This window comes from Lepidochelys kempii, chromosome 2 (genome assembly GCF_965140285.1).
Source record: "Lepidochelys kempii isolate rLepKem1 chromosome 2, rLepKem1.hap1, whole genome shotgun sequence".
NCBI classification, from domain to species: domain Eukaryota; kingdom Metazoa; phylum Chordata; order Testudines; family Cheloniidae; genus Lepidochelys; species Lepidochelys kempii.
In genome coordinates, this window is record NC_136381.1 from 118864869 (window position 1) to 118880151 (window position 15283).

A 15283-nucleotide genomic window follows, 5' to 3' on the forward strand; every position below is an offset into this window, starting at 1 on the left:
GCAACTGATTCTGCTCGCCCCTGTGGCTCTTCTTATATGGTCCTGCTTGGCCTGGATTGGCTGTTCCTCACAGTGTCTCTCCTATTGGCTCCTTCCTGTGCAGCCTTCCTAGGGGTCTGTTCACCCCTTACATGCTGGTGTGGGGTGGATGCTCCATCCCAGGGTGGCTGGGGAAACAATAGTATGTGAACATGTAATTAAAGACTGTATCATAATATGCACAAGGGGGCTGAAAAGGTTGCATATTTGCACTTTGATTAATCGCAGCTGAATAGGGTGGGGACTTTGACTGCAGACTTTGTTTACAGGAAAGCAGCATATGGTGGGAGATCTTGCTTGTGGAAGCTCCAGAACTTGATGTAGTAAACTTATCTTTCCAGAAAGCAAGTCTTGTTGTTGAAGGTGTAACATTAGTACATACTTGGGTCTGGATGTCCTTATGCATAGCTAAGGAACTACAGAGCTTCTCATTTGTAAGTCAACAGTTAGAGCTAGGCTAGGCTAGATTCAGTAGGGATTAAAAATTGTTTCCATCTAATGGCTATTTGGAATCTATATGAGAAATTTGGTGGGTCTCAATTCTCACTCCCACATCACAAACTCACTAGCATGCTGTCATAAATCCAAAAGTGGCCTGACGGTGTCTACTATGAGGGGAAAAGTGCTCGTGGCGTGGAAGAGGTGAACCTCTCCCTGACCCTTGGGCGTATGCAGCGACAGCAGATCAATGAGCTGTGCACTAACTACATGCCGATGTTCTCAGCCATCCCAGGACTAACTGAACGGGCATACCACTCCGTTGATACAGGTAATGCTCACCCAATTAAAGTACAACCTTACCGGGTGTCTCCTCAAGCTAAAACTGCTATAGAACGGGAGATCGAGGACATGCTACAGATGGGTGTAATCTGCCCTTCTGGCAGTGCATGGGCATCTCCAGTGGTTCTAGTTCCCAAACCAGATGGGGAGATACGTTTTTACATGGACTGCCGTAAGCTAAATGCTGTAACTCGCCCAGACAACTATCCAATGCCATGCACAGATGACCTATTAGAGAAACTGGGAAGGGCCCAGTTCATCTCTACCTTGGACTTGACCAAGGGGTACTGGAAGGTACTGCTAGATGAATCCGCCAAGGAAAGGTCAGCCTTCACCACACATCTCGGGCTGTATGGATTTATTGTACTCCCTTTCAGGCTGCGGAATGCACCCGCCACCTTCCAAAGACTTGTAGATGGTCTCCTAGCGGGATTAGGAGAATATGCAGTCACACCTTGACGATGTGGCCATATTTTCGGATTCCTGGGCAGAACACCTGGAACATCTACAAAAAGTCTTTGAGCGCATAAGGGAGGCAGGACTAACTGTTAAGGCTAAGAAGTGTCAAATAGGTCTAAACAGAGTGACTTACCTTGGACACCAGGTGGGTCAAGGAACTATCAACCCTCTACAGGCCAAAGTGGATGCTATCCAAAAGTGGCCTGTCCCAAAGTCAAAGAAACAGGTCCAATCCTTCTTAGGTTTGGCCGGATATTTGTACTGCAATTTGTACAGGCGATTTATACCACAATACAGCCAAATTGTTGCGCCACTGACAGACCTAACCAAAAAGAAACAGCCAAATGCCGTTCAGTGGACCGAAGAGTGTCAGAAGGCCTTTAACCAGCTTAAAGCGACACGTATGTCTGACCCTGTGCTATGGGCCCCAGACTTTGACAAACCGTACCTAGTAACCACAGATGCGTCCAAGCGTGGTGTGGGAGCAGTTTTAATGCAGGAAGGACCGGATCAAGAATTCTACCCTGTAGTGTTTCTCAGCAAGAAGCTGTCTGAGAGGGAAAGCAACCTGTCAGTCAGTGAAAAAGAATGTTACGCTATTGTGTACGTTCTGGAAAAGCTACACCCATATGTTTGGGGACGGCGTTTCCACCTGCAAACCGACCATGCTGCGCGACAGTGGCTTCATACTGCCACGGGAAATAACAAAAAACTTATTCGGTGGAGTTTAGCTCTCCAAGCTTTTGATTTCGACATCCAACACATCTCAGGAGCTTGTAACAAAGTGGCTGATGCACTCTCCCATGAAAGTTTCCCAGAATCAACTGTTTAAAATCGTCCTTGAGATGTGGAAAATATTGTTAGTCTTTATATACTTGGTCGTATATTTAGAGGTGCATGTGTCTTATTAACTCTGTTTTCTCCTAGAGCTCCAGGAAGAAATCACAGCCAGCGTTTCACCCTATCTGTGATTTGGGGTGTGTGTCATAAATAAAAAGGGAAGGGTAAACACATTTAAATCCCTCCTGGCCAGAGGAAAAATCCTTTCACCTGTAAAGGGTTAAGAAGCTAGGATAACCTCGCTGGCACCTGACCAAAATGACCAATGAGGAGACAAGATGCTTTCAAAGCTGGACGGGAGGAGAAACAAAGGATTCTCTCTGTCTGTGTTGTCTTTTGCTGGAACCAGACCAGGAATGCAGGTCAGAACTTCTGTAAAGGGCTAATAAGCAATCTAGTTAGATATGCGTTCGATTCTGTTTTGTTTAAATGGCTGATAAAATAAGTTGTGCTGAATGGAATGTAGATTCCTGTTTTTGTGTCTTTTTGTAACTTAAGGTTTTGCCTAGAGGGATTCTCTATGTTTTGAATCTGATTACCCTGTAAGGTATTTACCATCCTGATTTTACAGAGGTGATTCTTTTACTTTTTCTTCAATTAAAATTCTTCTTTTAAGAACCTGATTGCTTTTTCATTTTTCTTAAGATCCAGGGGTTTGGGTCTGTGTTCACCTATACAAATTGGTGAGGTTTTTTACAAATTTTTATCAAGCCTTCCTCAGGAAAGGGGGTGTAGGGTTTGGGAGGATTTTGGGGGGAAAGACGTTTTCAAGCGGGCTCTTTCCCTGTTATATGTTTGTTAGACACTTGGTGGTGGCAGCAATAAAGTCCAATGGCAAAAGGTAAAATAGTTTGCACCTTGGGAAGTTTTAACCTAAGCTGGTAAAAATAAGCTTAGGGGGTCTTTCATGCAGGTCCCCACATCTGTACCCTAGAGTTCAGAGTGGGGAAGGAACCTTGACACACGCTTTGCGCTAATTAGAATACTCAGCAGAAAAGCTGAGCCATGGAAACTGAACTGTCTCTGCCAATCTTAGTTACTAGCACCTCCCTCCTCCTCCTACCCCCTATACACACGCTACCCATAAGAAGTGAGGCCTTCGGGGTGTGTGTGTGTGTGTGTGTGTGTGTGTGTGTGTGTGTGTGAAAAGCTTGCTCTAATGCTGTCTTGTAAATAATAAACAGAGGACTCCATTCACCAAGGCAGTCAAGCCACTGCCTTTCACCAACATTACATCCATATGATTTTTCTTATGCTGAAGTTTGTAGTTACATATAAATTACATTCAAATATGTAAATTATCTCATTGAATACATTGCGTAAAGTGTCACATGGAATTATACAACTTGGCACCTATGAACCTTCATTTTTAGGGGTGGATGAATGAAGAAGAAAGAACAGCTTGATTTAAAGAGACATGGTTGAATTTGCTGTGTTGCCTTTTTGTTTTTATTAAAGCTGGTAAGTGGCAAACTTCAATATAAAATTTGATGAATAAATGTGGAACTAGAAGATGTCATTTTTAGTCACTTCTTCCTGTAATAACAGCACTTAAAACAATTTTCCAATTTAAATGGGAGTCTCTTCAGTAAGCTTACATGTGCTCAATAAGCAAATTCATAAGCAGAATACATGTATACATTATACGTTTTTCTCAATGTTTGTTTTGATCATGATCAGGGAAATATGAAGTTTGATCAGCAGAACATGAAAGTTCATCAACTAAAATGTGCACCTTAATCAGTAAAACGTACAAACTGAAGAGCCTGTAGTATATAGCTCAATTAGGGAGGAGAGCATTTTGCCCTGTAAAGTATAGTCATTCATGTAGCTTGCCCATTAAATTGTAAGTTTTTCTCTCCAAGCTGTGTGGAAAAATTAACTGAAATATGCAGATTGAACATCTTAAGATATGGGGGGAAACTGAGAACATGCAAATTCTGTGATCAGCAGGACTTCTGCCTTCATTTAAAAACAGAGCTCTCTTAGCAGGCTTCCTACAGGTAAACAATGTTGATTTAATGTAGCTGGTTAATAATAAAAAATAATCAAATCCAGGTCAGAAAACATGCCTTGATAGACCTCAGATTTGCTTATTACCGTGTCTAGAGGGGGGAAAAGCAAAACATATATTAGTTTAAACAGTTTAAGATCCTAAACTAAACATAAGTAGCATTAAAAATTACTGTCCACTTTATTTTAGAGACCATCTCAGGTTACATAATGCTGTATAAAACACTTAGACAATTTATGTCCTCAAGGAGTTCTCAAAGAAATTGAAAGGAAAAAAAGGCTTTCAAAGAGGACGGGGAGCACTGGGAATGGGAGGCTGTTCCATGCAGGGGGCAGCATGAAAGAAATTGCTGCTTCTTTCTTTTTTCATTTATCCTGCTTTTCCTGGTGAGGGTTGCAGCAGCATGGAGAGTAGGAAGGACCGGACCTCCCTTTCCTCTGCAACTGGTTCCAGCTCCTAAGGGATTCCCCACCATTCACAGGCCTGCTGGGGGGAGATAATCCCTCCAGCATGTCCTGGGTCAGCCTCAGGGCCTCCTCCCAATGGGATGTGCCTGGTAGAGTTCCAAAGGAAGACTCCTAGGAGGCATCCTTATCGGGTGCCCTGAACCAGCTCAGCAGGCTCCTCTCTATCAGGAGGAGTGGAGGCTTTTCTCCAAGGCCCTCCCGAATAGCTGAGCCCTTCATCCTGTCTCTGAGAATAAACCCAGCCACCTTGCAGAGAAACCTCATTTCAGCTGTTTGTACCTGCGATCTCGTCCTTTTGGTCATTACCCAAATTTCATGACCGTAAGCGAGGACAGGGACATGGATTGACCTGTACACCTAGAGCTGCATATGAGAACTCAGCTCCTGCTTTACCACCATGGATCGGTACAGCACCACCACACCAATTAGCCCATCGATCCCACGCTCCTGCTTACCATCACTCGTGAACAAAATGAACTCTTCCACCGAGGACAGCTGCTCCCCCATCACCTGGAGAGAGCCGTCCACTTTCTTCTGGGAGAGGGCCATGACCTCCAATTTGGAGGTGCTGATTCTCATCCCAACACTTCACACTGGCAGCAAAATGTTCGAGTGCACATCAGAGATTACAGTCTGAAGAAGTAAGAAGGACATCATCATCTGCAAACAGCAGAGACGGCCACCTTCTAGTTCCTGTACCAGATGCATTCCAGAGGTCAGTTGCATCTTGATCTTGTGTCTGTGGAAAATTACATACAGAAGTGGGGACAAGATGCACCCTGGGCGAAGTCTAACGCCCATCTTGAATGAACTCCACGTAATGCCAAGAATACGAACACAGCTCTCACCCCAAGAATAGCGGGACCTGATAGCACGCAAAAGTAGTGCTGGCACCTCGTACTCCTGCAGCACTTCCCATAGGACATCTCAGGGAATTCGGTCATATGCCTTCCCCAGGCCCACAAAACAGGGATACTGGATGAGCAAATTCCCACGGCCCCTCGGGTATCTGTGAGTGAGCAAAGAGCTGGTCCGTTGTTCCACGGCTGGGATGGAATCCACATTGTTCCTCCTGAATCCGAGGTTCAGCTGATGGGCATAACCTCCTTTCCAGCACCCTGGCATAGGCTTTGCTGGGGGGGAGGCTGAGGAATGTCATCCCCCAATAGTTGGAAACACCCTCTCATCTCCTTTCTTAATGCTTGGGACCACCACCCCGGTTTGCAAGTCCAGAGATACTGCACCCACCTTCCATGCAAGATTGAAGAGGTGAGTAAACCACAACATCCCAACATTGTCCCGTGGTTTCAGCACCTCCGGACAAATCTCGTCCACCACTGCTAACTTACCACTACGAAGGCACTTTACCACCGTAGCGACCTCAACAACAGTAATAGATCCAACCTCACTGGAGGTTTCCAGCGCTGCCTCCTGAAAGGAGGGCATGTCCACCAGGTTGAGGAGTTCCTCACAGTGCTCTTTCTGCCTCTCAACAATCTCCTCAAGTCTAGGTCAGTGTTACATCACCCTTGCTGAGAACAGCCTGGGCAACGTCCCGCTGACCCCTCCTAAGGTGAACAGTTTGCTAGAACACCTTTTGAGGCCATTCGGTAGTCATTCTCCATGGTCTTTCCAAACTCCTCCCAAGCCCAGGCTTTCACTTCAATGACCACCTCATCCCTCTTGGCCAACCACTATCTCTCTCTGTTGTTATCAGGAGTCCAGTTTGTGAGCATTTCTCTGAAGGCCGCCTGCTTCACCTTGACAGCTACTCTCACCACTGGTGTCCACCAGAGGGTCCTAGGGTTAGAAAGAAATTACCTTTAAAACTAAAACAAAGATTTCAAACTTATGCCACCTCCTGCTACCTGAGTAAGTAGACAATTACTTACTTTTTTCCTGCCCTCTTGCGTGATTATACATATTAGGATACTGTTGTTCCAGTTGTCTGGACTCCTGTTGTCTGTAGGCCATATTTGCTTTCTCCTTATGTTATTTTTTGTCCTGCCCCTTGCACTGCCTAAATAGTTGATATAGTTTATTCCTTCACAGAAGAAGAAAAGGGAGGGGGGGGAAGGGGAACCAACAAGAACCCTAATATTAACTTTTTTTAAAAAAAAAAGAAGACCAGGTTTAATCCTCCAGAGAATGTAAATTCATCCTGCCTCTCATTTAAAATGAAGATCAACAATGAGTCAAGTGACACATGAGATAAACTTTAATATGATTGCAAATAGACTTTTTAGGTAGCTAATTTGCATATATTTGCCCCGATCCTGCAAAGAAGCGTGTGTGTGTGTGTGTGTGTTTTTGCAGAACCATGGACTCAGTATGGCTTTTATGACTAAAAGTGTCTTCCAAAAAGCTTTAAAGAATCGTAGAACAAATAGTTGGACAACAACAGATAACTCGCTGATGGTATGATGACTACGAGAATCTCTGGATATACTTATATGTTTGTGTTCCACTGTCCTGGTTATTATTGTATTAAGTGTCTTGCTCATTGTTTTGTTTGTGCTTGCGTTTTATGTACTTTAAGCAATCCAGCACAAAATAAAGTAAAATACCTCTAGTCATTTGGCTGGAAATGTGGTTGTGTGTGGGCATTTTGTCAATAGATATTGTGTGCCCTGAAACATGATCACTGGGCAGCAAGATTTGAATATTTAGCCTAACAATTCTGCAGCAGTGCACTACAGAAGGAGACAAATAGTTAAAATCTGTTAGTGAAGCCAAACTATGGTAGATTTTCTGCAATGGTACTAACATTAATTTATCTTAACTGAACTGTTACTTTCTGTTCCACTGGATCTGCAAGTTTGCAAAAACTCTGTTTATATTTGCATGCTTAAACAAAGTGTGAAGGCCATATTACGGAGCTACTGTCCAGACAAAAAAATTAATAAATTAGATCCATATGGAAGCACAGGAGAATATGCTGTTTGTGTACATTTCTGTAGGAAACGATTGTCCTGTAACAGTTAAAAATCAAATGAAAACAATGAAAAACAAACCGCAGTCTCATCAACTCTGTAGCTGAGCCAGCATTTTATAACTGACTATTATATAGTTAGGTATCTGTTTTGGAACATGGATTGAAAAGTACCTTTCTGTTACAGTTAATGAGCTTTGAAGCAGGTATTTATTGAAATTCATTGACAAAGCTGAAAGTTATTTTTTAGTCCTAGATCTTTAGCTGGTTCTGAAATAGTTTTGCTGTCCTAAAAAGAATCTGGTTATGTAATAAATGTGAACAGGAGGGTAGTTAGGATGTAAATGTGTTTTTAAAACTGGAGGGTAGGAAAAGAGAGGTGAATTCACAAGACTTCAGCATCTGGAATCATTTTCACCACCATTTTAGTTAAATTTGTTGAAAGGCAGTCCAATGGAACTGAACTGGACGCACTGAGGGTTTTTTTTTTTAATGTATGTAAATTTTCCCAGTGTAGACATATAATTGAGATTCGCTTTCTGAAATGGTATGACAACATTTTTTCCTGTTTACATTAGTAATCGAGCCATTTTCAATACCAGTTCTGGGATATTGCTGCCATGAAAACCATTTTCATCAATGGTTCAGATTTCTAGCATAAACAGTATTTGAAGTGTATCAAATTCGAATCCATACTTGCACAAATCTCTCTAGCTGGGTATTAAGTTACAGGTAAAAGACAGGACACTATTACGTAGCAACTTGTTAGAGTTGGCTCTTCCAAATCTTTTTGTGGGAGTCACAACATTATATTAAGAAAAGGAGTACTTGTGGCACCTTAGAGACTAACCAGTTTATTTGAGCATAAGCTTTTGTGAGCTACAGCTCACTGCATCGGATGCATATTGTGGAAAGTACAGAAGATCTTTTTATACACACAAACCATGAAAAAATGGGTGTTTACCACTACGAAAGGTTTTCTTTCCCCCCCACACCCCACTCTCCTGCTGGTAATAGCTTATCTAAAGTGATCACTCTCCTTACAATGTGTATGATAATCAAGTTGGGCCATTTCCAGCACAAATCCAGGTTTTATATTATTATAATATACATTATTATTCTACCAATGTTCATGTTTGTAATTTTTTCATGAAAATAATTTTTGAAGTATCTACATTAGAAACTCTGCAACTTGCCTAAGTGCATCTTATAAAAGAAATAAGAGTATCTTTTGCCTCTTAGTTTTAGTCATTAATATTCTCATTCTTTTCCAGTTCACTTTGAATTGTGTAAGAGAAGGCTTTCATGGGGATACAAAGTGATGAAGGGAATAATTACAGTTTCCTTTGTAACAGCTGTGATTAAAGAATATTAACAAGTGCACATTATATAGGATAGTCTCATTTTGACTGTAATACTACACTATATCTCAATGTTTATTAACTATTCTTTGGATCTGAAAACTATCAAATGCAGCTAATAAATTCACCCTTAACAATGGTGAAGCAGCACTGTGATCTGCCAAGAGACATATCATTATTTTGTGTATTTTAATACTAAGACAGTATAATGTAAAATGTTAAGGGCCCGTGGGTATAGTAGGCATAAATTGCAATTAGAAGAAATATTGAACCTTAGGCTCCCCATAATCTTTACCTGCTAACTCATACAAAAACTACAATGTACCATGTCGTCTTTAGGATTTTACTGCAATTACATTAAAATTAGCTACTTACACCTTTTTTTAAATATAGTGAAGACAAAGGCCTTTGTCTTATGTGATGCTAGTCACAGAAAAGCTATGTCAATCACTTAGCAATGGTTAAGCGTTACCTCCTTCCACACATCACCACTGTGAGAAAGCTATATATTGGTTGCTGAAGTCTAAAGGAGCAGGGTTTGTCAGGGGCTTAGCACAAGTCAAGGTCTCTGGTCCTGCCATCTTCTGATTCAGGGCATGTAATTTCATGAGTATTTCATACTGATTGCATCTTAAAATGCTTTAGATAAACACAGAATCATAGAATATTAGGGTTGGAAGAGACCTCAGGAGGTCATCTAGTCCAATCCCCTGCTCAAAGCAGGACCAGCACCAACTAAATCATCCCAGCCAAGGCTTTGTCATGCCAGGCCTTGAAAACCTGTAAGGATGGAGATTCCACCACCTCCCTAGGTAGCCTATCCCAGTGTTTCACCACCTTCCTAGTGAATACTGTTTCCTAATATCCAACCTATACCTCCCCCACTGCAACTTGATACCATTGCTTCTTGTTCTGTCATCTGCCACCACTGAGAGCAGCCTAGCTCCGTCCTCTTTGGAACCCCCCTTCAGATAATTGAAGGCTGCTATCAAATCCCCCCTCACTCTTCTCTTCTGCAGACTAAATAACCCCAGTTTCTTCAGCCTTTCCTCTTAAGTCATGTGCCCCAGGCCGCTAATCATTTTCATTGCCCTCTGCTGGACTCTCCAATTTGTCCACATCCCTTCTGTAGTGAGGGGACCAAAACTGGAAGCAATACTCCAGGTGTGGCCTCACCAGTGCCGAATAGAGGGGAATAATCACTTCCCTTGATCTTCTGGCAACGCTCCCACTAATACAGCCCAATATGCCATTGGCCTTCATGGCAACAAGGGCACACTGCTGACTCATATCCAGCTTCTCGTCCACTGTAATCCACAGGTCCTTTTCTGCAGAATTGCTGCTTAGCCAGACAGTCCCACAGCCTGTAGCAGTGCATGGGATTCTTCCTTTCTAAGTGCAGAACTCTGCACGTGTCCTTGTTGAACCTCATCAGATTTATTTTGGCCCAATACTCCAATTTGTCTAGGTCACTCTGGACACTATCCCTACCCTCCATTGTATCTACCTCTCCCCCCGGTTTAGTGTCATCTGGGAACTTGCTGAGGGTGCAATTAATCCCATCATCCAGATCACTAATAAAGATGTTGAACAAAACTGGCCCAGGACCGACCCCTGGGGCACTCCGCTTGATACCGGCTGCCAACTAGATATCGAGCCGTAGATCACTGACTGTTGAGCCCGACAATCTAGCCAGCTTTCTATCCACCTTATAGTCCATTCATCCAATCCATACTTTTTTAACTTGCTGGCAAGAATACTGTGGGAGACTGTATCAAAAGCTTTGCTAAAGTCACGATATTTCACATTCACTGCTTTCCCCATATGCACAGAGCTAGTTATCTCATCATAGAAGGCAATCAGGTTGGTCAGACATGACTTGCCCTTGGTGAATCCATGTTGACTGTTCCTGATCACCTTCCTCTCCTCCAAGTGCTTCAAAATGGATTCCCTGAGGATCTGCTCCATGATTTTGCTGAGGACTGAAGTGAGGCTGACCGGTCTGTCGTTCCCCAGGTTCTCTTTTTTTTTGTTTTTTTCCCCCTTTTTCAAATATGGGCACTATATTTTCCTTTTTCCAATCGTCCGGGACCTCCTCCGCTTGCCACAAATTTTCAAAGCTAATGGCCAATGGCTCTGCAGTTGCATCAGCCAACTCCTTCAGCACCCTTGGATGCATTAGATCTGGATCCATGGACTTGTGCATGTCCAGCTTTTCTAAACCTGTTCTTTCACCACTGAGTGCTGCTCACCTACTCCCCATGCTGTGTTGCCCACATAATAGCAGAAAGAATTTTAAGAGGGAGAGAAGAGGTGATTTCATAAGAGGTGGGAGAGTTGGTGAGGCAGGTACAACAAGGTTTCAGACAGCAGGAGCTGCAGTGCAGAAGGTTCTCACGCCTTCTGTAGCCACTCTACATTTTCTAGTACAAGACAAGAAAGTCACAAGATGGCTATGAACCAACAAATCAGCTGGAGAAATGCTACTTTTTAACATAATGGCTCTCCTGCTGAAATCTTTTTAATAGGGTGTTTTGACTGATTGTTATGTAATTTAGACTTGCATAGTTCTGTAATGGGGAGTGCAAACCTCACATTGGCCAAGAAGGTCTTAACAAGAGCCTGTGGGATCAGTCAGCCATGTCCTAACACACCTGCAGTAGGTGTCCGGTCTAGAGGGTGGAGGTGAAAGGGGAGAACCCAGGTCAGTTGGTGGCTGACTGGGAAAAGGAGCAGATTTTCAGCTCTCACTTGGTAAGAGAAGCCTGGCTGAAGCCAGGAAGCTGAGTAAGACTGCAGCCTGTCACAGCCTCCCTGAGAGAAGCTAGGTCTGAAGCAGGGAGTCCAGAGGAGTGTTAGCTAGAAAAACAGACTGAATAGCAGGGCTGCATCCAGCCATGAACTGGAACAGTCAGTTTTCCTTTCTGGTTTTATTATATTTGTTTTGTAACTTAGATACTCCAAAAACAGAGGAACTTTGACATGATTTAGTCCTGACAGCATCAGGCCACATGGGAGGTGGCTGCTTTGTATGACTACTGATGACCTGGAAGGAAAGCAAGGAGGATGAATAGTGCTACAACAAGCCACAAGTGAGCATTGTGGAGGCCAACCCTACTACAGACTGAAAAGAGGCACTCCTTTCCACTTGAGAATATACTGATGGGATTGTCCTGCAGGCATGCTATTATTCTGATAGGATTATCTACAATGAGATTATGCACTATGATATCCCGCTGTGAATTTACCCTCCTAGAAGAAACAGAATGGCTCCTTTTAAAACAAAACAAAACCTGAGAAGGGTGAATGAGGGGAAGAACTAGTGTCTAACTGGCTAGTCCCTCGAGCTCTTGTGGTGAGGCCCTTTCATTTTAGACTGTGCTGTTATGTGTGCTCTATATTGAGTCTCCAATAAATATAGTAATTGGCCTCCCCCCTACTGCTGAGTGGCTCGTGGGCATGTTAGAGACTGGCTGGGAGAAAAAAAAAGACTGGCTGAGAGAATGTAACAAAGTGTTCTTTTCCTGGATGGTGCTGTTTGTTGTTGCAAGGACAGCGTGTATAGCATGTCTATTGCTAAGCAAAAATATACTTCAGAGTTATTGTAAATGTATTGAATGTACAAAATTCTGCAGGCGGATAGTGAAAGGCTTTAGCAAAACTGTTTGTTCAGCCTTTCAGGGAAATTGTGTACTAAAGGCATAGTTAATGACTTGTTCATAGTCATTTGACACTTTTTAAGAGTGGCTATCAACCTTTTAATCCATTTTTAAAATCCTTTTGTTAGAGTTTCACTTGATTACTCATGAGGCCTTAGAAAGTTAAAGTGAAATCAGTTTCTCAGATTGAATCTGCCTCTCCGTGTAAGACATTTATTTTCTTTTATTTTCCTATGGAAATAGTTTTATTTCAAATACTGATTCTAACTCCTAGCATCCCTTCCTTTTCTGAATTGATTGCTGCATCAGGGCAGCCACCCAGCACTCCTCCTCATCCCCTGAACTGAGGCTATGGCTACACTAGAGAGTTTACAGTAGATTATCTAGTGTAGCTGCTCTAAACTGACAGAGAGCTCTCCTGTCAATTTAATCCATCCCAATGAATGGCAATAGCTCTGTCAGCAGGAAAGCTACTCCTGGCGACATAGCACTGTTGACACCGGTGCTTAGATCGGTGTAACTTATGTTGCTTGTAACTTATGGGTGACATACACGGTAGTGTAGACATAGCCTTAGTCTTTTTGTCTCTCCTGAGCAAATAAATTGATGGTAAGGTAGTGGGAGCATGATGCTCCTCCCCCAGTCCCCTTTCCTTCTCTGATCTCACAATAACTCCTGGAGGAAAGAGGAATGGGAGGGAAAAAACAAACGCGTTTTTAAAAAATGCTCAACTCCTACAGCACTAGCAAGCATTTCCCCTCATCACTGATAGCTCTGCCAAGCAGGCAGGAAGTGGGCCATGTTAGCAGTTTCTGAGATACTCTGTGTTCACACGTGAGGTTCTGTTCTAGCAGCAGGGAGAGTTGCTAGTATGGAACTCCCATGCAGATAATTATTCCTTTTTTTTCAATTTGCCAGCAGTTTCTCAGTGAAATAGTTGCTCATGCTGTGGCAGGCCTTTTGAACGCTCTCTGGATTGAGTTAACACCCTTGTAGCCTTTAGAAAATTACAATTCTGGTTGGCATCCTGGAGTATTGGCATATTTTATGATGCATTGTCACACACAGCGCAAGCGCAGCAGGAAAAGACTGAAAAAGTAGTTACCATATTATGAAGACTAGTTTCCCCACTTACTCACTAATGCCATGTGTTAAGAGATGCAGGGAAAAAGCTCAAAACAACTAACATACAAATGACTGTAGCACTTTGTCGCATTCAGCTTGGCAAGCCAAAATGGAGATGCAGTTTGTAACATGCTATATCTCTGAAACAGAATTTTTATATTACTACCAAAATTAAAAGCCCATGGAACATGATCTGTCTTCAGGATTTTGGATTGTGTAAGGAAAAGACATTATTTCATAGAAAGAGTGTGTGTGTGTATGTATATGTGTGTGTATATATATATATTTTTGATGGTCTTATATTTGGTTTAATGGCAACTCTTTGTCAAGTCTGAGATACTCAATTGAAAAGAGAACCTATTACTGGGAAACAAAATTCTCCAGTGAAAGAGACCCCATGTTTATTTTTCCCCCTACTGTTCCTCACACGTACTTGTCAACTGCTGGAAATGGCCCATCTTGATTATCACTACAAAAGGTGTTTTTTTTTCTCTCCTTCTGGTAGTAGCTCACCTTACCATGCACACTATAACAAGAGTGATCAGTTAACACCCACTGTTTCATGTTCTCTGTGTATATAAAATCGTCCTACTGTATTTTCCACTCCATGCATCCAGTGAAGTGAGCTGTAGCCCACGAAAGCTTATGCTCAAATAAATTTGTTAGTCTCTAAGGTGCCACAAGTACTCCTATTCTTTTTGCGGATACAGACTAACACAGCAGCTACTCTGAAACTTTTCTCCAAAATGTGTCTCCTGCTATCCAAACGACCGAATCGAGTTTGTTTATATACTTATTTTGCATAGCAGTTAAGTACTTGTGTATTTTCTAGAAAACAGAAAAACTGAGTGACTGCTGCTTAGTAGCCTGTGCTAAACTGATTTGGAACTACAAAAAAACCAAAACAAAAAACCCAGAAATAATTGGGGCTGTCCCTCTTATTTTTTTTCTTAGGCCTTGGAAATCTACTTGGTGGATATATATATATCTTCTGTAAAGCAAGCCTTAATTAATGTCTCTGTAAATGTCCCAGAAAGCAACATGCAATTTTTCTTCCTAAACAAATAGTTAATTACATTATTCAGGACATAGTAGATTAGAAACTCATGGGGTACCTAGGATAGATCGTGTGCCTTCTAGGACCGTCATTGACATTATACTCTTCACTGCTGTACTGTGGCATTTCTTATACTTAGTCCCAGAAAGAGACTTTAAAACACAAAATATCAGTAACACACATAGCTATTTGATAAGAGAAATATTCCCATTCGGTGGTGGTTCTCCTCCCCCTCTGCATAGTAAGTAACCAATAATTTGTTCATACCTCATAGGGCCCTAACAAATTCACTGTCCATTTTGATCAATTTCACAGTCATAGGATTTTCAAAATTGTAAATTTCATAATTTCAGCTATTTAAATTGGAAATGTCACAGTGTTGTAACTGTAGGGGTCCTGACCTAAAAAAGAGTTCGGGGGGAGGGGAGGTCGCAAGTTTATTGTAGGCGAGGTTGCGGTACCACTGCCCTTACTTCTGTGCTGCTGCTGGGGACAGCACTGCCTTCAGAGCTGGGCGGCTTGGCTGGGAGCCCAGCTCTAAAGGCAGCGC

General features: G+C 42.4%; 1 protein-coding gene across 4 annotated transcripts in view; it reads left to right on the plus strand.

Moving 5' to 3' along the window:
- ECI2 (enoyl-CoA delta isomerase 2) overlaps positions 1–15283 on the plus strand; it is a 63442-nt gene that overhangs the window by 16182 nt on the left and 31977 nt on the right. For 2 of the 4 annotated variants that reach the window (XM_073332147.2, XM_073332149.2), the window contains exon 1: positions 2362–2480. The exons of the other annotated variants lie outside the window; for them this stretch is intronic. In XM_073332147.2, coding sequence (XP_073188248.1) covers positions 2377–2480 — 104 coding nt within the window. In that variant the 5' untranslated portion in view covers positions 2362–2376. Of the gene's footprint in view, positions 1–2361; positions 2481–15283 lie in introns of those variants that run through there. 4 annotated transcript variants of the gene reach the window in all.